Raw genomic sequence first — 21,064 nt, 5'->3', positions numbered from 1 at the left:
ATTGCTCATGTAAATCGTATTTCATCAAATTTTAACCCTATAAGTCAATTGTGTAACAAATTAAATCTTGTAATTTCATAGGTAACAAAATTAATCATGAAATTGAAAAGAGTAACAAATCAAACAATGAGGTTACAAAAGGTAACAAATTAAAGTCTCAACTTATATTAAACCTCAAACATAATGTCATTCCACTTAAATGGAATGTGTTTTAATTTATTACTTCTTGAAACCTTAGTGCTCAATTTGTTACTTTGGAACTATAGGGTTTAAGTTGTCACAACTCCTAATAAATTGTGTGTAGGTTTTTAAGACAAGTCGAAGGACAAGGCTCATGGATTGCGTTACCAATTGATAAAAATCCCAAACAAATGAATTTCATGGCAACTTCCTCTTAATTAATGGCCCATTTTCTTTTGGTTCCTAAGCAGTGTTATCAAACCTAGCCCTGCTAGTCGGGCCAAAACCCAATGACCCAACACATAGATCGGTCTGAGTCATTAATTAGATCAGATGTGCATTAGAGCCAGTCAAAATTGGTAAAACTCGATTGGTTTTAAACAGCTAGGTTTGTTACTTGTGTAAATTACATTAATAAGTCCACTTAATTGACTTATTTATTGTTTAATGTGTGATAATATGGTAATTTAAATAAGAAAAAACTTAAAAGAAGAAAAAATGCATTGTGCTCTCACTTTTCTGCCGATTCACACTACTTTACCAATCACTTTATTACTTTTCACTATTTTAGTTCTCCAAACTTGCAACTATGAATCAATTTTTTTGCTCTAAATAGGTCATTTTTCAGTTTCACATGGCTAATTAGCACACAAGTATGAGTATATCAGTATATGTTATATAGTTTATTGCTTAAACATTCTTTTCTCTTATTTTGTTTACGTTTTTTGTGCTTTATTTGTTTATTACTTTAAGTTTAAGCCTTTAACATTTTTTGTGCTTTATTTATTTATTTGATTCTCAAAAAAAAAAAAAATTAAGCCATTAACATTTTTTTTCTTTTCTTTTGTTCACATAGTTTGAGATTTGCCTCTATATATATATATATATATACACTCTAAATTTTCAGATACATAACAATATTTTATTTAGTGAAAACTTTGTTAGAATCTTATAACATTCGTTTATTTTGCTTGTGAATTTTATTGAATTTCTAATGTTATTGCTTATGAAACCTTGATTTTGAATTATAATGACGAATTTAATTTAGGCATATGCCTTTTTTTTTTTTTTTAATTTACATATTCATGATATAATTTCTCAAACTTACTTTTTTATGTATTTAATTTTTTAAATATTTTTATGGCGAAAAGCACCTTTTAGTCTCTACATTTTCAGGCGATTCCCATTTTAGTCCCTACATTTTATTTTTACCTCTTTTAGTCCTTATCCTAAAAAACGCTTACCATTTTAGTTCTTACCATTACATCAGAAACGGAGAAAGGTAATGTGGCAAACGGCAAAAATAAATAATAGTAAATTAATGTTCACGTGGCCTAAATTAATAATAAAAAATGTTTTTTGGCATTAAAAAATGTCATGTCAGCATCTAAATTAAAAAAATTAATTTATTAATTTTAACTAAATAAAAATAATTAAAAACTAAAAATCATATGAATTGAGATCTAAGTGTGTCTTGAACAAGAACAATAAGAACACAAACTCAAATCCAAGAACACAAACCCAAAAATTTTAAAAAATAATAATAATAAAATAAATTTCGGGAACCGAGCCAAGGCACGATGCAATCGTCGTGGTAATCATGACCACACGGCAATTTAGTAGCGGTTTTGCCAATATTGACCATGTCCTTACATATAGCGCAGACTAAAACCTCTATCTCTGACACAATCACCACCGTCAGTAAAGTTGAGGCGGCCGATTTTGAAGCTAGCGGCGTGCCTCTTCTTGTGCCGATATCGTTCTCCGCTAAGGTTTGCAGTAATGCCTTGTAGCCCTCGGCGTCGACGTAATCTTCAGGATTGCCGACATACCGGTCCGATTCAAGGACTTCGAGGTGGAATTCGATGGAGGTGTCCTCCAGGCCCATGAGAATCTCGACCCAATCCAACATCTGGTTACGGTCGCTCCGTGCCCAAGGCATAACACCCTGGATTCGAAGCAGAAGCAGATCATGCTGCCTTTGCCGTTGTATTTCATCATCTTCCTCTCTCTCTTGCTGATCTCAATTCTCTTGGTCCTCGTTATCAGATGAAACTCAGTGTTGTTCGAATCTTCATCCTCTTCATCGTTATACCATCCATCAAGCTCAATCATGAGGAAATCGTCATAAGGCGAATGGTCGTGAGGAGGAGGCGAAGGCGCATCTTCGTCATGCGTTGCTTGTGCCATCAAGCGGAGAGCCTAAAGGAATTGAGAGTTAAAGGTTGAATCTAGGTTTTTTTTTTTTTTTTTTTTTTTTTTTTTTTAATTTCTAGGTTTGTTCTTGGATCTGGGTTTATGTTCTTATTGTTCTTGTTCAAGACACACTTAGATCTCAATTCATACGATTTTTAGTTTTTAATTCTGTTTTTAATTTTTTTTATTTAGTTAAAATTAATAAATTAATTTTTTTTAATTTAGATGCTGACATGGCATTTTTTAATGTCAAAAAGCATTTTTTATTATTAATTTAGGCTACGTGGACATTAATTTACTATTATTTATTCTTACCGTTTGCCACGTCAGTTTTCTCCGTTTCTGATGTAACAACAGGGACCAAAACTAGAAGCGTTTTTCAGGATAAGGACTAAAAGCAGTAAAAATAAAATGTAGGGACTAAAATGGGAATCGCCTAAAAATGTAAGGACTAAAAAGTGTTTTTCGCCTATTTTTATTTGACCCTGCAATTCAACCTAGTTGAACTTAGGGGTGACAAAATTTGACACGACCCCCAAACATGACACGACTCGACACGAAATTAGCAAGTTATGGGTTGAGGCTTAACAAGTTTGTGTCATATTTGGGTTGACACGACTGACCCATTTAATAAACAGGTTGGGTTAGTGTCCAACCTATGGAATCCGTTTAATCCGTCTGACCTGTTTAGTTAAATAATATTTTACCAATATACCCTTCAAACCCTAGGTATATAAATATATTAGCTGTTGTGATTTATTTTCTTTAACATATTATGATTTAATATTTGTGATATTGAGATATGTTTTGAATTTTAAATGATTATTTGTGATACATTTATTCATTAGTTTTGAATTTTATATATATAAAAATTTATGTTTTTGGTTTTTCATAATTTGGTACTAAATTTGTATATTTTTGTTTCATTTCAATAAAATTTGATAAATGGGTCAACATGACTAACCATTTAATAAACAGGTTATGTTAAGGTTGAGAAATTTTAACCCGTTTAATAAACTTGTTGGCTTAGTGTTAACCCATATAGTCGAATACTCATTAGTTGACACGACACGAATCCGACACACAAACACAAATTACCACCCTTAGTTGAACTAGTGACCTCTCGACTTTTGTCATAGACATGGTCCTAAGTATTTAAATGACACATATTAAGGAATAAAAAATATACAATTATGAAACATAATTCACTTTTTATTTGGGGAAGTAGGGAACACTTATTATAATTCATTGGTTTGCACGTAAACATTTATTGTGATTTATGTATTTCTCTTGATGTTTGTACAAATTTTGACTTTCTTTTTTGAAAAGTATGCACAAGTATCATTTAGTTGAGTATTAATGCACCATAACCTAAACTCTTATATCACTCGTCAAGAAAGTTGTTTGTTTGTTTGGTTTTTTTTTTTTTTTTGGTTTGCAAAGATGGATAAATATTGAGGGAGAAGTGAGATTCAAACTACAAACATATGACATTATATGTGATGTCATTACCACTAAATTAACACCTGGATTATGCCCTTTTATATTTTCACGGTATCTTGAAACGATTCCAAAGTTTATTCCCATGTGCATGTGGTACACCAAACTCGCTTTCTACCAATTTAGAGAAATAACAATTGTCATAATGTTTTCTTGATAGTTGTGCATACTTGACTTCATTTTTTGAGAAGTGTGTAAAACTAAAAATAATATTTAATGGAGTATTAAATACACATTAATCTCTCTCTCTCTCTCTCTCTCTCTCTCTCTCTCTCAGATAGATAGATAGTGGAGGAAAAGTGGTGAGATTCAAACCATAGATATGGGGTGTTACAAATGATGTCATTATTAGGGATGACAATTGGGCGGGGCGGGTCCGAAGGATGGGATCTTTGCCCCTGCCCCGCACGGTTTTGTCTTACTTCATCCCTGCCCCATCCCGCATGACGAGGAAAATTTTCTTGCCCCATCCTCACCCCTTAAGGCCCCGCGAAACCCCAACCCACCCATAACACTCTACTTCTTATTAATTTTCCCACAACTATTGCAATTGTTTTTAATAAAACCTATTTTATTAATAAAAATATACTTAAAATTACAAATAAATTTATCCCATCAAATCAAATTAAATTTTAGCAAAAATTGAATAATATTATTAAAGTAAATAATATTATTAAAGTGTTTAATAAGACAATATCACAACAAAAACAAAAATCTCATAATACAAAATTAATGATTCAATAGTATATAAATTTGCTTATAATAAAGACAAAAGAAAATATTAAAATTGGTACCTTATTTCCAACCTAGCTAGAAAAAAAAAGGGCAGAAAGCCTTGTTGAGTATAATAAAATAAGTTGATGACATATTTGTTTAAATAGTAGAGTTTTAGAGTATGAAAAATTTACAATTTAACCCTTATCAATGTGGAGCGGGCCAAGGATGGGGCAAAGCGAAGCGAGTTAGGTCTAAAAAGTCTAAACTCATCCCCGCCCCACCCTATGGTGCGATGCTAAAATCTCACTCCATCCCCGCCCCACCACCTTTGCGGGGTGAGGAAAATCTACATGGGGTGAAATGGGGAGGGGCAAGTCAAGCGGAGTGGGTGAAAATTGTCATCCCTAATTATTACCATTGATTTATCACTTAAATCTCAAAAGCCTTTTTTTTCCTAAGCCATGGTAACTTGAAATGATTCCAAGGTTATTCATAGGTATATATGAGGCTTTCGTGTATTTAAAGTGAATCGTTTAAGTACTAACCCCTCTAGGCTTTGTCTCATTGTTTATTCCGTAAGAATTCTATTTTGTACACCAAACTCACCTACCGTAAGTGTAGGAACACAACTATTTGCATAACTGATGTGATTTATCATGATTATTGTGTAATAAAAATAATATCAATAGTAAATTAATGTAAAAGTGATGTTATTTCCATCAAAATTTATCAATTTTACCATATTATAAAAGAAGATTGCAAAACATATTGTGTCCCTCCATGTGCCCCTGGATAAAGCAAGCAATCAATTATTAGAAAGACAAACCACCGCCACTTCCTGGCGAGTTGGTACCCGGTTTGTAAGTAACCTATTATTCGGGAGTTCGAGCCCCCGCATTTACCTAGCAAAAATATATATATATATATATGTATATATATTAGAAAGACAAAGCTAAACCGTCAAATAATCTTTTCACAATACACTTCTAGTAAATCCAACGACTGCCCTTAACAAAATCAGTGAGATTGTGCAACCTTAATACCAATTAAATCAAAACCATAATGTTTTATTATTATTATTGTAGGGTTGGTATTTGTGGCCCAAGCCCAAGAACAATTAATTTGTAGAGTATGGGTGAAAGAGCTAGATTAAGTATGGGATTGATAACAATGGATCACATCTTTCAAGCACAAGCCAACATTAATTTTCACGTAGAATTTGATAATCCGAAGAGCTACAATATTTGTTTTTCTGATGAACAAAAATCTTAGGGTTACAACCAAGTTCCCTCCTCCCTCTATTGTTAGGAGCTTCCTTCCTTTATATAGTCACTCTTCTCCTCATCTCCATCGTCCACGTGTTCCTCATCCATGAGTTTGCTGAAGTATATGTCACGTCAAGCATCTTCTTTTAGCTCTGCGTGAGTGGCGGTAGGTTAGGATGCACTGTTCAGGGGTCTTCTCCACATAAATGCGGCCAGAATAGTTGCTGCAGTGCATTAAATACGATGGCAGCAGCTTTCCCCTTAGATATTTCTCCATCCTTATCGTTCCATAACATACTCAGAGCTTATCTTGATCAGGTGGAGTCCTCGGAAGGTCATTCTGGCCTTTCACACATTCAATTGATCTGTGATATCGCGTTCGAGGATTACAACCTCCTCAGACAGGAGATATCCTCTTCGGAATGTGATAATTCTTCCTTTTGAGGGTCCCACTTCCAGCTGAGCCTTGCCTTTTCCATCTTCTTCTTCTCGGTCGCAAAATAGCCCTCCTATGGGCTTTCGGCCCATAACGTTGGGCTGAGCCCTTTTTCCCCCACAATTATTATTATGTATACATAGACGAACCCATTAAGGAGCTGGGGGGCCATCCCCCCCACCCCCCATTTTTTGAAAATTTTAAATAGCATATAGGATGACTTATATTTTAGACTTTGGGTGTGAAATTTGTTATAGTTGGCCCCCCTCAAATTTTTGGATTGGTCCAAATAGCCCAAAAGAAACTAATCACCTAACCCTTTCTTTGGGCCTGTGGCCTCTCCATAGTCCAAATACAACACAACATAAAATCCCCAAATCACCAATATCATAATTCAATAATTCATAACCAAAAAAAACTCATAGAAAAAAAAAAATCCCTTGCAGTTTATAAATTATGGATTACAATATTTAAATTTTTTTCAAAAGATAAAATGCAAAATTCTTTTAGAAGTCAATATTGATGATGCAGCATTGCCAACTCTTAATATTAATATCCCAATTTTTTTAAAATCCTCAAACAAAGTTTTGAAAACTTCATTAGTGTGATTTTTAGTTGCATCCAAAAGTATGGGTTTATCATATTAGTGAGTTGGTCAACGTGATAAAATCAACATATTAATTCCAATTACTCAAAATCTAGAGATCCGAAGTTCCCTTCTTCTTTTTTTCTTCTTCTTCGAAAAAGTTAGAATATCATGTTATAACTTTCAACTTTTTTGGTTCATATTATTTTCTTCTTGACTTAAATATTTAGGTAATAAAGTGCAATTTTTTTTTTCTACCATGATTTTTTTTTTTTTTAATAAACCACGTCACTTGAAATTTTTTTGATTCATGCTTTGGCCCTCCTAAGTTCAAATCCTGGTTCCGTCCCTGTATGTACATAAATTGTGATCATAATATGAATCCAAGAAGTAAATGGCAATGCTACCGACATAACTTTTTCAAAATTTATTGAAATATTGTCAATTACACAAGCTAAATAATTAAGAAAGAATTTGTCTTGAGAGATGGAATTTTCAACCCAGGACCTAATGAATATAGGGTATTCCATTCATTTTTACATGCATATATTAGATGGATCAATGTTTATTCAAACCAATTATTTAAATAGGAGTGGGTGGTATAGATAAGGCCTTTTTCTCAACAAAAAAGAAAGAAAGAAAAAGATAAGGCCTAATTAATGGATTTGGGTAAAATTTGAAACCCAGAGGTTTTGTCCAGTTGGGCTAGCTTTACAAGCCCATTTAACTGGATAGATTTCATTTAAGTCCTAATCCAACTGCTTTATGATTTGTTGCTTTTATTTTTTCATATTCACAAATGGGAAAGATGCCATCACTATAATGCATTAATGGCTTAACGTAATATATATTTTTTATTCAGTAATATATATATATATATATTTTATTCAGCAACAAAAATTGTAATATGCATTTTCTAAAAGTAATTTTTGCTTTTTTAAAAAATGGATTATTATCTGTCTGTTTGATTAAACCCGACCATCATTGAAACTAGTTTAGTTTAAATTAGACCATCATTCAAAGTTCGATTTCTAACATATCCACAACTTTTTAAATTATTCAAATAAATTACATAACTTGTCAAATAAGTCATGCGAGTAAAAGCACATGTGGATAATTATTCAAATCATCATGTAAACTTGGAGGAATTTTAGAGGTAAACTTTGTTCTTAAGTATTTAAATAAATTATATATCTAGTTAAACTCAGATGCCTTGCTCGACGACAAAAAAATTTACCAATTCACCTAATCGAAACCAATGTTCACTTGATTTTTTTTTTTTTTCCTTTTTTTGACAAACAAGTTTTTTTTTTTTTTTTTTGATAAGATATTTACTTGATTAAATTGTAATATGCATTTTCTAAAAGTAATTTTTGATTTTTTAAAAAATGGATTATTATCTGTCTGTTTGATTAAACCCGACCATCATTGAAACTAGTTTAGTTTAAATTAGACCATCATTCAAAGTTCGATTTCTAACATATCCACAACTTTTTAAATTATTCAAATAAATTACATAACTTGTCAAATAAGTCATGCGAGTAAAAGCACATGTGGATAGTTATTCAAATCATCATGTAAACTTGGAGGAATTTTAGAGGTAAACTTTGTTCTTAAGTATTTAAATAAATTATATATCTAGTTAAACTCAGATGCCTTGCTCGACGACAAAAAAATTTACCAATTCACCTAATCGAAACCAATGTTCACTTGTTTTTTTTTTTTTTTTTGATAAGATATTTACTTGATTAAATTGTCAATAAGATATAAATTACCACTTTAGTAAATTATAAAAATAAATTGTATGTCTCATTATCCCATATAATAAAATGCCGCCGCTAACAGTCTAACCTAACCCATTTCCCGCCATGTTAAACCTCACTCCTAAAACCCTATCCCCTTCCTCGTTTCTCTTCAACCCCATTCCCATTCCCCAAAACCCTAACCCTAAATTCCTCACCCAATCGAGGCTGAGCTTCAAATCCGAGTACCAAACCGAAAGGGGCCATGAATTTGAGACCGACGAGTCCTTCTTCAGGGAAGAGAGCGCCACAGGCCGAGACCTCAGCGTTCTCGCCGCCTCTCTCTCCAAGAAATCCAAATCCAAACTCCGTGTTCTCGACGCTCTCTACAGTTGTGGAATCCAGTCTCTCCAGTTCCTGGTTAAAGCCGAGGCCGATTTCATGCTCACAAATGACACAAACGAAGAGTATCGGAGAACCAATCTCGTGTTGAAAGGGGTTTCGGAGAGAGTGAAAGAAGATGGGTAGTGACGCATTTCGATGCAAATAGAGTAATGGCGGAGTGTTATCTGCAAAGGGATTTCTTTGATTTGATAGACGTGGATTCGTTTGGAAGCGTGAAGGGTGACTTGAGATTTGCTTCAACACTTAGCCCATAGCATCATTTCCTAAACCCTTACGAGGCGGGCTCTTATATCTATGTCTATGAGGGTGCTCTTCCTCATAGGAGAAGGTCTCGCTTGGTGGAGTTTTTGGCCTCTGCCTGTAATTATCATCCTCCTCATCATTGGAGGATATGTCAGAACTGGATGAAGTTTACTTCCACTATGCATGGCGCAGCTACTTTTTCAAATTGTCAATCTCCGTCTGCATTTCTCTGTTGTTGTTTTGCCTTTGAGAAACATGACTTCCAACTCGAGAACGACTTTTGCTAGTATGCATGGTGTGCACGCTACCCTCTCGATGTCGTTCACGTTCATGGTCTCTTTCATGTTCAAGATTAAGGAAATCATCTCGTTGCTGAGAACCTGCGAATTTTGCTCGGTGTGGATCTTCCTGGTGTGACCTAATCCTACCATAGTTCACCGTTGCACTTGCTGATCAACTAGTTCTTCCCACAGACAGTGCCAATTGTGAGAGCTAGATTTGGATCCCCGGCCCAAAAAGTATTTGGATTCAAGCTCAATAAGCCCAAGACAATAAATTTGTAGAAAGTAGGTCGAACAACTAGGCTCTAATCAATGAAACAACAGTTAGACTTGGTTTATAAGTCAATTAAACAAAATAAGAGTATGTTTGAGTAAGAAAATTTGTCCTCGGCACAGTCCGAGGAGCTCTGTTCTTGTATATATTGAATGATAATGGTTATAGAAATAGTTTAGTTTTTTCTCTTCTTTTTTCTCCATCCCCCTCTTTCTTTCTTTTTCCTACTTTATATACTACATTTCCTTTCCATCTTTACCATCCACGTGTAGGTCAGATTTGCTGGTGTCGATCTTTATCCCATCAACCCCTTCCCAAAGCTCTTAGGTAATAACTGTAAGGCTGAAAACCACTGTTCAGGCATCACTTCCTCGTTAATGCGGCCAGAGTGTTGGTTGTCGGGCATTTAATGCGGAGATAGCAGCTTTTTCTGGAGATATTTCATGGCCATACTTTTCTCTGTTTATCTTTAGTACTTATCTTTCTCCATAGAATGGTCTAGAAGGCTACTTTTATCGGTAAATCACATCTTCGGACCTCAGTGTTAGGTAGCCGAGAAGGAAATCATCCTCGGCAAAACTTCCTGGACTACTATGACCAACATTGTTCTCTTCACCTATTACCATGGGCCACTTTCTACAGTACTTTCCCATCCTCGAATGATTCCTTATCCTCGACCTGGGCCTCAGGCCCACCACATATGTGGACATGTACTTTTGGGCTTTTTACCCTTACAATATTCATGTTATAATTTCTCAAACTTACTTTTTTTTATGTATTTAATTTTTTAAATATTTTTATTTAACCCTGCAATTCAACCTGGTTGAACTTAGGGGTAGCAAAATTTGACACGATCCACAAACATGACATGATTAGACACGAAATTAGCAAGTTATGAGTTGAGACTTAATAAGTTTGTGTCATATTCGGGTTAACACGACTGACCCATTTAATAAATGGGTTGGGTTAGTGTCCAACCTATGGAATACATTTGACCCGTCTGACCTGTTTAGTTAAATGATATTTTACCAATATACCCTTCAAACCCTAGGTAAACATATTAGTTGTTGCGGTTTATTTTCTTTAACACATTATGATTTATTATTTGTGATATTCAAATATGTTTTAATTTTAAATGATGATTTGTGATACATTTATTCATTAGTTATGTTTTTGGTTTTTCATAATTTAGTACTAAATTTGTATATTTTTGTTTCGTTTCGATAAAATCTAATAAATGGGTCGACACGACTTATCCATTTAGTAAACATGTTGTATTAGGGTTGAGGAATCTTGACTCGTTTAATAAACGTGTCAGCTTAGTGTTAACCCATATAGTCGAATACACATTAGTTGACATGACATGAATCTGACACATAAACACAAATTACCACCCTTAATTGAACTAGTGACCTAGCGACTTGACTCATAGACATGGTCCTAAGTATTTAAATGACACATATTAAGGAACAAAAAATATATACAATTATGAAACATAATTCACTTTTTATTTGGGGAAGTAAGGAACACTTACTATAATTCATTGGTTTGCACGTAAACATTTATTATGATTTGTGTATTTCTCTTGATATTTGTGCAAATTTTGACTTTCTTTTTTGAAAAGTGTGCACAAGTATCATTTAGTTGAGTATTAATGTGCCATAACCTAAACTCTTATATCACTCATCATGAAAGTTGTTTTTTTTTTTTTTTTTTTTTTTTTAATATGGATAAATATTGAGGGGGAAGTGAGATTCAAACTACAAACATATGACATTATATATGATGTCATTACCACTAAATTAACACTTGGATTATGCCCTTTTATATTTTCATGGTATCTTGAAACGATTCCAAAGTTTATTCCCATATGCATATGGTACACCAAACTCGCTTTCTACAAATCTAGAGAAACAACAATTGTCATAATGTTTTCTTGATAGTTGTGCATACTTGACTTCATTTTTTGAGAAGTGTGTAAAATTAAAAGTAATATTGAATGGAGTATTAAATACACATTAATATCTCTCTCTCTCTCTCTCTCTCTCTCTCTCTCTCTCTCTGAGATGATAGATAGTTGAGGAAAAGTGGTGAGATTCTAACCATAAATATGGGATGCTACAAATGATATCATTATTAGGGATGACATGTGGTACACCAAACTTGCTTTCTACAAATCTAGAGAAACAAAAATTGTCATAATGTTTTCTTGATAGTTGTGCATACTTGACTTCATTTTTTGAGAAATGTGTAAAAACTAAAGTAATATTTAATGGAGTATTAAATACACATTAATCTCTCTCTCTCTCTCTCTCTCTCTCTCTCTCTTAGATGATAGATAGTGGAGGAAAAGTGGTGAGATTCAAACCATAGATATGGGGTGCTACAAATGATGTCATTATTAGGGATGACAATTAGGCGGGGTGGGTTCAAAGGATGGGATAGTTGTGCATAGTTGACTTCATTTTTTGAGAAGTGTGTGAAACTAAAAGTAATATTTAATGGAGTATTAAATACACATTAATATCTCTCTCTCTCTCTCTCTCTCTCTCTCTCTCTCTCTCTCTCTCTCTCTCTCTGAGATGATAGATAGTGGAGGAAAAGTGGTGAGATTCAAACCATAGATATGGGGTGCTATAAATGATGTCATTATTAGGGATGACAATTAGGCGGGGCGAGTTCAAAGGATGGGATCTTTGCCCCCACCCCACATGGTTTTGTCTTACTCTATCCCCGCCCTAGCCCGCATAACGGGAAAAATTTTCTTGCCACATCCCCGCCCTTTGAGGCCTTGCGAAACCCCATCTTACCCCGTAAAACTCTACTTCTTGTCAATTTGCCTGCAACTATTACAATTGTTTTTAATAAAACCTATTTCGTTAATAAAAATATACTTAAAATAACAAATAAATTTATCCCATCAAATCAAATTAAATTTTAGCAAAAATTGAATAATATTATTAAAGTGTTTAACAATACAATATCACAACAAAAACAAAAATCTCATAATACAAAATTAATGATTCAATAGTATATAAATTTGCTTAAAATAAAGACAAAAGAAAATGTTAAAATTGGTACCTTATTTCCAACCTAGCTAAAAAAAAAAAAAAAAGAGTCAGAAAGTCTTGTTAGGTAGAATAAAATAAGATGATGACATGTTTGCTTAAATAGTAGAGTTTTAAGGTATGAAAAATTTACAATTTAACCCTTATCAGTGCGGGGTGGGATAGGGATGGGGCGGAGCAAAGCGAGTTGGGTCTAAAAAGTCTAAACCCATTCCCGCCCCACCCTATGGTGTAGGGCTAAACTCTCGCCCCATCCCCGCCCTTCCACCTTTGTAGGGCGAGGAAAATTCACATGGGGTGAAGTGGGGAGGGGCGGGTCAAGCGGAGTGGGGAAAAAGTGTCATCCCTAGTTATTACCATTGATTTATCACTTAAATCTCAAAAGCCTTTTTTTTCCTAAGCCATGGTAACTTGAAATGATTCCAAGGTTATCCATAGGTATATATGAGGCTTCATGTATTTAAAGTGAGTCATTTAAGCACTAACCCCTCTAGGTTTTGTCTCATTGTTTATTTTGTAAGCATTCTATTTTGTACACCAAACTCACCTACCGTAAGTGTAGGAAGATGTGATTTATCGTGATTATTGTGTAATAAAAATAATAGCAATGGTAAATTAATGTAAAAGTGATGTTATTTCCATCAAAATTTATCTATTTTACCATATTATAAAAGAAGATTGCAAAAAATATTGTGTCCCTCCATGTGCCTCTGGCTAAGGCAAGCAATCAATTATCAGAAAGACAAAGCTAAACCATCAAATAATATTTTCACAATACACATCTAGTAATCCAACAGCTGCCCTTAACAAAATCAGTGAGATTGTGCACCCTCAATACCCATTAAATCAAAACTAGAATGTTATTATTATTATATGTATACCAGAATGTATTATTATTATTATTATTATTATTATTATTATACAGAGACGGACCCATTAAGGGGCTGGGGGGGCCATCCCCCCCTCCCCCCTCCCTCATTATGAGGATGACAACATGGTTTAAAAAAACAGATCAGAGTGGCCAGTTCAATCGAGAACCAAACCCTTAACCAGTCCGGTAAAAACTGTAAAAACCAAAAGTTCAATAGTAAAAACCGAGAATCGAACCCTGATGACACCTACACCTTGTATTATTGTTATTGTTATTTTGAATAAATTCTATTAACATTCCTTGAGATTTGGGTTAATAATAACTAGGTTCAAGACTTTTCAAAACTAACTAATTTGGTCTCTAAAGCCAACTTCGTTCCTAAAATAGTTGAGAAAAAATAACTAATTATTTAGGGACTAAGTTGGGTTTAGGGACTAATTAGCTAGTTTTAAAAAGTGTTGGATTTTGTTAGTATTAGCACAAACCTCATGGTATGTTAGTGGAATTTACCCTATTATTTTTACAATGGAATAATATTCTACCTCTTTTATTAAAAAGCAAAAAGTCTAAACATAAATATTGATTTGTCATGTTGTAATTGATGTTATTAACAAGTTACTAGCCGTTAGGAGAAAAAAATTTGTGAAAATTTTTACACCTAACTAGTCAGAAGTTATGAAAAATTAGAGACAAATATTACAAATTTATTATATAAACTCATAAAAAAATTTGAAATTGTAGTAAATTTTGAAATATCTTAAGCGTCACTCAAAATAGCTCAGGCCAAATAACTGAAAAAAAGAAAAAGAAAAAAAAAGAAGAGAAGTGAAAGTGACTCACTGATGAGGGCGGTGACCACCGGATGAGTAACCATCGGTAGAAGTAACATAAAGCAATCCACCGTCCAATTTCAGAGCATTCATCGCATTTCTCAGGAAAAACGACGAGTCGCTCCCAAACGAATCCACGTCTATCAAATCAAAGAAATCCCTTTGCAGATAACACTCCGCCATTACCCTATTCGCATCAAAATGCGTCACTACCCATTTTCTTTCACTCACTCCGAAACCCCTCTCGAAACGAGACAGGTTCTCCGATATGATTCTCCGATACTCTTCGTTCGCGTCGTTTGCGAGCACGAAATCGGCCTCGGCTTCGACCAGGTACCGGAGAGACCGGATCCCGCAACCGCAGAGAGCGTCGAGAACACGGAGTTTGGATTTGGATTTCTTGTAGAGAGAGGCGGCGAGAACGCTGAGGTCTCGGCCTGTGGCGCTCTCGTGCCGGAAGAAGGTGTCGCCGGTCTCAAATTCATGACCCCTTTCGGTTTGGTACTCGGATTTGAAGCTCGGCCTCGATTGGGTGAGGAATTTAGGGTTAGGGTTTTGGGGAATGGGAATGGATGGGTTGAGGAAAAACGGGGAAGGGGATAGGGCTTTGGGAGTAAGGTTTAACATGGCGGGAAATGGGTTGGCTTAGACTGTTAGATAATCTTGGCGGCATTTATTATATGGGATAATGAGAATTCAGACATACCATTTATTTTTATAATTTCCTAAAGTGGTAATTTACAACTTATTGACAATTCAATCAAATAAACATCTTATAAAAAAATAAATTAATAAAAATAAAAATCAAGTGAACATGTTTCTCAAAAAAAGAAAAGAAAAAAATCAAGTGAACATTGGTTTCGATTGGGTGAATTGGGAAATTTTTTTGTCGTCGAGTAAAACATCTGAGTTTAACTAGATATATAATTTATTTAAATAATTTGAGAACCAAGTTTATCTCTAAAATTCCTCCAAGTTTACATGATGATTCGAATAGCTATCCACGTGTACTTTTACTCGCATGACTTATTTGACAAGTTATGTAATTTATTTAAATAATTTAATAAGTTGTGTATATGTTAGAAATTGAACATTGAATGATGGTTTAGTTTAAATTAAACTAGTTTCGATAATGGTCTAGTTTAATCAAATAGACCGATAATAATCAATTTTTTTAAAAAGCAAAAATTACGTTTAGAAAATACATATTACAATTTTTTTTCTTGAATAAAAAATTTATATATGTATATATATATTATTGAATAAAAAATATATATTACATTAAGCCATTAATGCATCCTAGTGATGGCATCTTTCCATTTGTGAATATGAAAAAATAAAAACAACAAATCATAGAGCAGTTGGATTAGGACTTAAATGAAATCTATCCGGTTAAATGGGCTTGTAGAGCTAGCCCAATTGGACAAAACCTCTGGCTTTCAAATTTTACCCAAATCCATTAATTAGGCCTTATCTTTTTCTTTTTCTTTTTCTTTTTTTTGGTTGAGAAAAAATATTTATCTATATGACCCACTCCTATTTAAATAATTGGTTTGAAAAAACATTGATCCATCTAATATATGCATGTAAAAATGAATGGAATACTCTATATTCATAAGGTCTTGGGTTGAAAATGCCATCTCTCAAGATAGATTCTTTCTTATAATATTTAGCCGGTGTAATTAACAATATTTCAATAAATTGTGAAAAAGTTACGTAGCATTGCCATTTACTTCTTGGATTCATATTAGGCATAACTATATTATTGGTCCCTAAAGTTTGCTTGTTGAGCGCTTTTAGTCCCTGAAATTTTAATGGAGCGCTATTAGTCTCTAAAGTTTTAAAACTAAACACAATTGCTCATTTCACTAACTTCCGTTAGTTTCTTTGCATACTTGTCTAACGAAAGAATGAGTAGGCATATTTTTAATGATGTGGCAACCCTGTCATATCAGCTGCAATGTCTAAAAGTAAAATCGTTGCAATGTTTAAGTGGCCGAATCAAAATTAGACACTTCATTTAAAAATACAACCCAGAACCAAGTCACCAAAATTCTAACAAAACCTTAAAATCTATTTTCCTCTCTGGTACTCCTTTCTCTCTCTGTAAATTTTAGCCAAACATGAAACGTTAGATAAATACAGTGAGACAAGGAGGACTCAAGACAGCAGCNTGCAATGCTCAAAGAATTTACCGATTGTCATTTTCTTGTTCAACTCATGCTGAATTTTTGCGTAGAGATTAGGCCAATGATCAAGTCAAATACCAAGACAAATTATATAATATTCAAAAAAACAGAGGGAGAAATGATGGAGAAAATGAAAGGGTCCTATTGGGTTACTGAAAATTTTAATTTTAAATGTTCACAGCAAGAGATCTGCTCCAAGTATTGCATATATGTCTGATGTACGGAACTCTCTCTTGTGGATCTCCTTGTCTTGCTGTCTCTGGAGATTTTTGACATAGATTTCATCGAAGTTACACACAGAGAGAATGAGGTAACGGAGAGAGAGAGAGAGAGGGGTAAACGGAGAGGAGAGATTTTTGGGATTTTTTTAAATAAAAAATGTTGCCATGTCATTAAAAGTATGCCTATTCATTTTTCCATTAGACACATAAGCACAAAACTAAAACTAGTTAATGGAGAGACCAATTGTGTTTAGTTTTAAAACTTTAAGGACTAATAGCACTCAATAAAACTTTAGGGACTAAATGCGCTCAGCATGTAAACTTCAGGGACTAATAATGTAATTTGCCTTCATATTATGATCATGATTTGTATACATATAGGGATGGAACCATGATTTGAACCTAGGAGGGGCCAAAGCATGAACCAAAAAAATTTCAAGTGACATAGTTTATTTAACAAAAAAAAAAAAAAATCACGGTAGACAAAACAATTGCACTTTATTACGTAAATATTTAAGTCAAGAAGAAATAATATGAATAAAAAAAGTTGAAAGTTACAATATGATATTCTAACCTTTTCAAAAAGAAGAAAAAAGAAGAAGAAGAGGACTTCAGATCTCCAGATTTTGAGTGACTGGAATTAATATGTTGATTTTATAACGTTGACCAACTCACAAATTTGATAAACCCATACTTTTAGATGCAACTGAAAATCACACTAATGAAGTTTTTAAACTTTGTTTGAGGATTTTAAAAAATTGGGATATTAATATTAAGAGTTGGCAATGCTATATCATCAGTATTGGCTTCTAAAAGAATTTTGCATTTTATCTTTTGAAAAAAATTTAAATATTGTAATTGACTTTCCCATTATTTATAAGTCGATAAAAAAAAAGTCATATAAACTCCCTCGTAAGGGAATTTTTTTTTTATGAGAATTTTTTGGTTATGAATTATTGAATTATAATATTGGTGATTTGGAATTTTATATTGTGTTGCATTTGGACTATGGAGGGCCACAGGCCCAAAGACAGGGTTAGGTAATTAGTTTCTTTTGGGTTATTTGGACTAATCCAAAAATTTGAGGGTGGCCAACTATAATAATTTCACACCCAAACTTTAAAATATGAGTCATCCTATATGCTATTTAAATTTTTCAAAATTTGGAGGGGGGATCATATGTCACTCATGCTTAAGGTTTGATGCTTAATGTTCATTCACACATGTCACTCATGCTTAACGCTTGCTCGCACATGTCACACATGCTTAATGTTCATTCATACATGTCACTCATGCTTAATGTTTGGTTTCACATGCCACACATGCTTAATTTTCATTCATACATGTCACTACATGTCACTCATGCTTAACATTTGCTCATACATGTCACACATGCTTAATGTTCATTCACACATGTCACTTATGCTTAACGTTTGCTCACACATGTCATCCATGTTTAATTTTCATTCACACATGTCACTCATGCTTAAAATTTGCTCATGCATGTCACACATGCTTAATTTTCATTCACACATGTCACTCATGCTTAACGTTTGCTTACACATGTCACTCATGCTTAATCTTCATTCACACTTGTCACTCATGCTTAATGTTCGTTCACATGTGTCACTCATGCTTAGTGTGAGCAAACGTTAAGCATGAGTGACATGTGTGAATGAACATTAAGCATGTGTAACATGTATGAGCAATTGTTAAGCATGAGTGACACGTGTGAATGAACATTAAGCATGTGTGACATGCTTAACGTTTGCTTACACGTGTCACTCATGCTTAATGTTCACTCACACATGTCACTCATGCTTAACGTTGGCTCACACATGTCACTCATGCTTAACATTTGCTCATACTCACACATGTCACTCATACTTAATGTTCATTCACACATGTCACTCATACTTAGTGTGAGCAAACGTTAAGCATGTGTAAGCATGTGTGACATGTATGAGCAGATGTTAAGCATGAGTGACTCATGTAAATGAACATTAAGCATGAGTGACATGTGTAACATGCTTAACTTTTGCTCACACATGTCAGGCATGCTTAATGTTTTGTCACACATATCATTCATGCTTAACGTTTGTTCACACATGTGAGTTTGATGTTCATTCACACGTCACTCATGCTTAAAACCTATGATGACTTGTTGGTTTCACTAAGATGACTCTTTATCTTTATGTCAATAAATCAATAAGCTTATTTTCTGTATGGTAGAATTCAAATCCAAATTTTTAATCGGACATTATCAAATTGATATAACTAAAAAGTAAAACCCACGTCTATTAGACTTACTATAAAATCTTTTTTTTTTTCATCAAAAAAGTTTTTACTAAAAAAAACGCTATATCTACAACATTTTCACAACATTTTTACAACAAATTATAAGTGGCAAGTTGTTACGAATTGGCAACAAAGTAATTTATGTTGTAGATTCAAATTAGAACCAATAACAACTTACCGCTTAAAATTTATTATAAAAATATTATGAATGTAGCATTTTTTTTTACTGTATGACCAATTTAGTGTTCTTAACATTTGGACAATTGGATTTTTTTTCTCTCTTCCCTTTTTGTTTGATAAATTTATCTACGTAGCTAGTTAGTATGTTTCATTTGTGGAGTGGAAACGGTTATGACTCAAATTTTCTCACTAGTTCATTAGCTGCATATGGAGCTTATGTTCGTCCAATGCCATTTTCGAATGAGGTTGGTTTGCGAATGCTTATAGGTGGTGCTGTAAGGGAAGCATCCGTGCTTGGTTATAATGTCACACCGTTATTTTCATACTATTCATACCACGGGCCTGTTTTTCGAGTCATGCTCCAGGTAAATCGTGGGAAGCTTGTTGATGACAGGTAAGATATATAATTGTGTTCGTTCATTTTTGTTAAGGTTTGAGATTTAGGCATTTAGTCATCGATGTGGCTGATAATCAGTTGCTTAATGGTCTATTACAGGTATTATGGTTTCATCAGCTACTGCCACCAGTGTGGAAATTCTGACACAATTTCTTGGGATAAACTTGGTCAGATCAGTTGCCCCTGTAGTGATTCAAAGGTATGTTCCACTACGCTCTATTGGATATAGTGCTTTTTCTCGCTACTATTATATAGTAGAATAGTGTTGGCGTACCGTGTACATACAATGTTATGCTGGTTCTTTGACTTCTTTCCAGGTTTCTAGCTCCCCTGTGGTTTCAGGGCCTCTTTGGACGGGACCTCTTCATGATGCTGCCTATGTAACGGAAATGTTGAACTTGGCGGAGCAATGGGGGTGGGTGGGCAGTGGTAAAGGAACTAACCTTGAAAAACTTTTGAAACAAATGGTGGATGAAAGTGACCCCAGATTACCATTTGGTTACATCAAGTTGGATGAGGTACTCCTGCAAAATTGCTTCCACAAATTATATGAATGCGACTTAGCATAATTACTAGTTTATTTCCCAGGTGGCAAGCCGTGCGAAAGTAAATTCCCCACCCCTAATGACCATGATGAGCACCATTCACAAGGTAACATACCCAGTATTCTCTTTCGTAGCCATTTGCTTGCGTTCAGCTAAGTATCACACGACATGGATGTCTTTATTGCATAAAGGAGAATTAACCCTCGGGAAAATCCAAAGACAAAGTTCATTGTGAATTGGTTTCTTGCAGGAGGGGTATGCTGCAAGTAGGTCACACATTGCTTCCAATGCAATCAAGACAACTGTCCCATGACAGTATGCATCAGAATTGCCAAGAATTTACAGCAGTGTCATAGTTAAAAATATGTGAGTGATTTGGCATAGTGCAGTACTGTTGGTGCTCAACACAGTTAATTTGAAAGGCACCTAATTCTGTTGCCCGAACCTGAATCCTGGAAGTGCAATGCTCGATCAGAGGAGAGTTTGATTCCAGATTTTGCAGATGATAGGACTGAATTCTTGTTTGAGACTCAGCAGATTAAAAGTGAATGGACGTGAAGACGTGGTTAAACAAATACGTCTTAAATTGTGTAGTGGATTGATCTACCAGCTCTACTGTGAGGCAATTGTATTCTTTATA

At 34.1% G+C, this 21,064-nt stretch overlaps 3 protein-coding genes across 3 annotated transcripts; 1 reads left to right on the top strand and 2 right to left on the bottom strand.

Annotated features, from left to right (window-relative positions):
- Positions 1 to 1,681: 1,681 nt before the first annotated feature.
- LOC111985084 (E3 ubiquitin-protein ligase CIP8-like) lies at positions 1,682 to 6,386 on the bottom strand. The gene is given in 3 exon segments (XM_065766497.1): positions 1,682 to 2,229; positions 2,232 to 2,382; positions 6,213 to 6,386. Coding segments are annotated over 3 exon segments (873 nt in total).
- A 2,355-nt stretch (positions 6,387 to 8,741) lies between these two features.
- Positions 8,742 to 21,033, top strand: LOC111985068 (tRNA (guanine(26)-N(2))-dimethyltransferase). Its single transcript, XM_065766499.1, is given in 9 exon segments — positions 8,742 to 9,126; positions 9,129 to 9,239; positions 15,951 to 15,994; positions 19,625 to 19,876; positions 19,979 to 20,078; positions 20,197 to 20,397; positions 20,468 to 20,530; positions 20,675 to 20,720; positions 20,723 to 21,033. Coding segments are annotated over 9 exon segments (1,257 nt in total). The 5' UTR covers positions 8,742 to 8,748; the 3' UTR covers positions 20,785 to 21,033.
- Positions 14,462 to 15,756, bottom strand: LOC136061422 (tRNA (guanine(26)-N(2))-dimethyltransferase-like). The gene has a single exon (XM_065766500.1). The coding sequence runs from the start codon at positions 15,219 to 15,221 to the stop codon at positions 14,601 to 14,603; it is 621 nt and encodes a 206-aa protein (XP_065622572.1). The 5' UTR covers positions 15,222 to 15,756; the 3' UTR covers positions 14,462 to 14,600.
- Positions 21,034 to 21,064: the final 31 nt, after the last annotated feature.

The sequence above is a fragment of the Quercus suber genome, unplaced genomic scaffold, assembly GCF_002906115.3.
Source record: "Quercus suber isolate HL8 unplaced genomic scaffold, Cork oak 2.0 scaffold_711, whole genome shotgun sequence".
NCBI classification, from domain to species: Eukaryota; Viridiplantae; Streptophyta; class Magnoliopsida; order Fagales; family Fagaceae; genus Quercus; species Quercus suber.
Note: the sequence above shows the minus strand (reverse complement) of the source record. Positions and strands in the feature narration are given on the sequence as shown.

Bases quoted from the DNA above. Each gene is read 5' to 3' on its own strand.
- LOC136061422 (XM_065766500.1), bottom strand. From the start codon at position 15,221: ATGTTAAACCTTACTCCCAAAGCCCTATCCCCTTCCCCGTTTTTCCTC.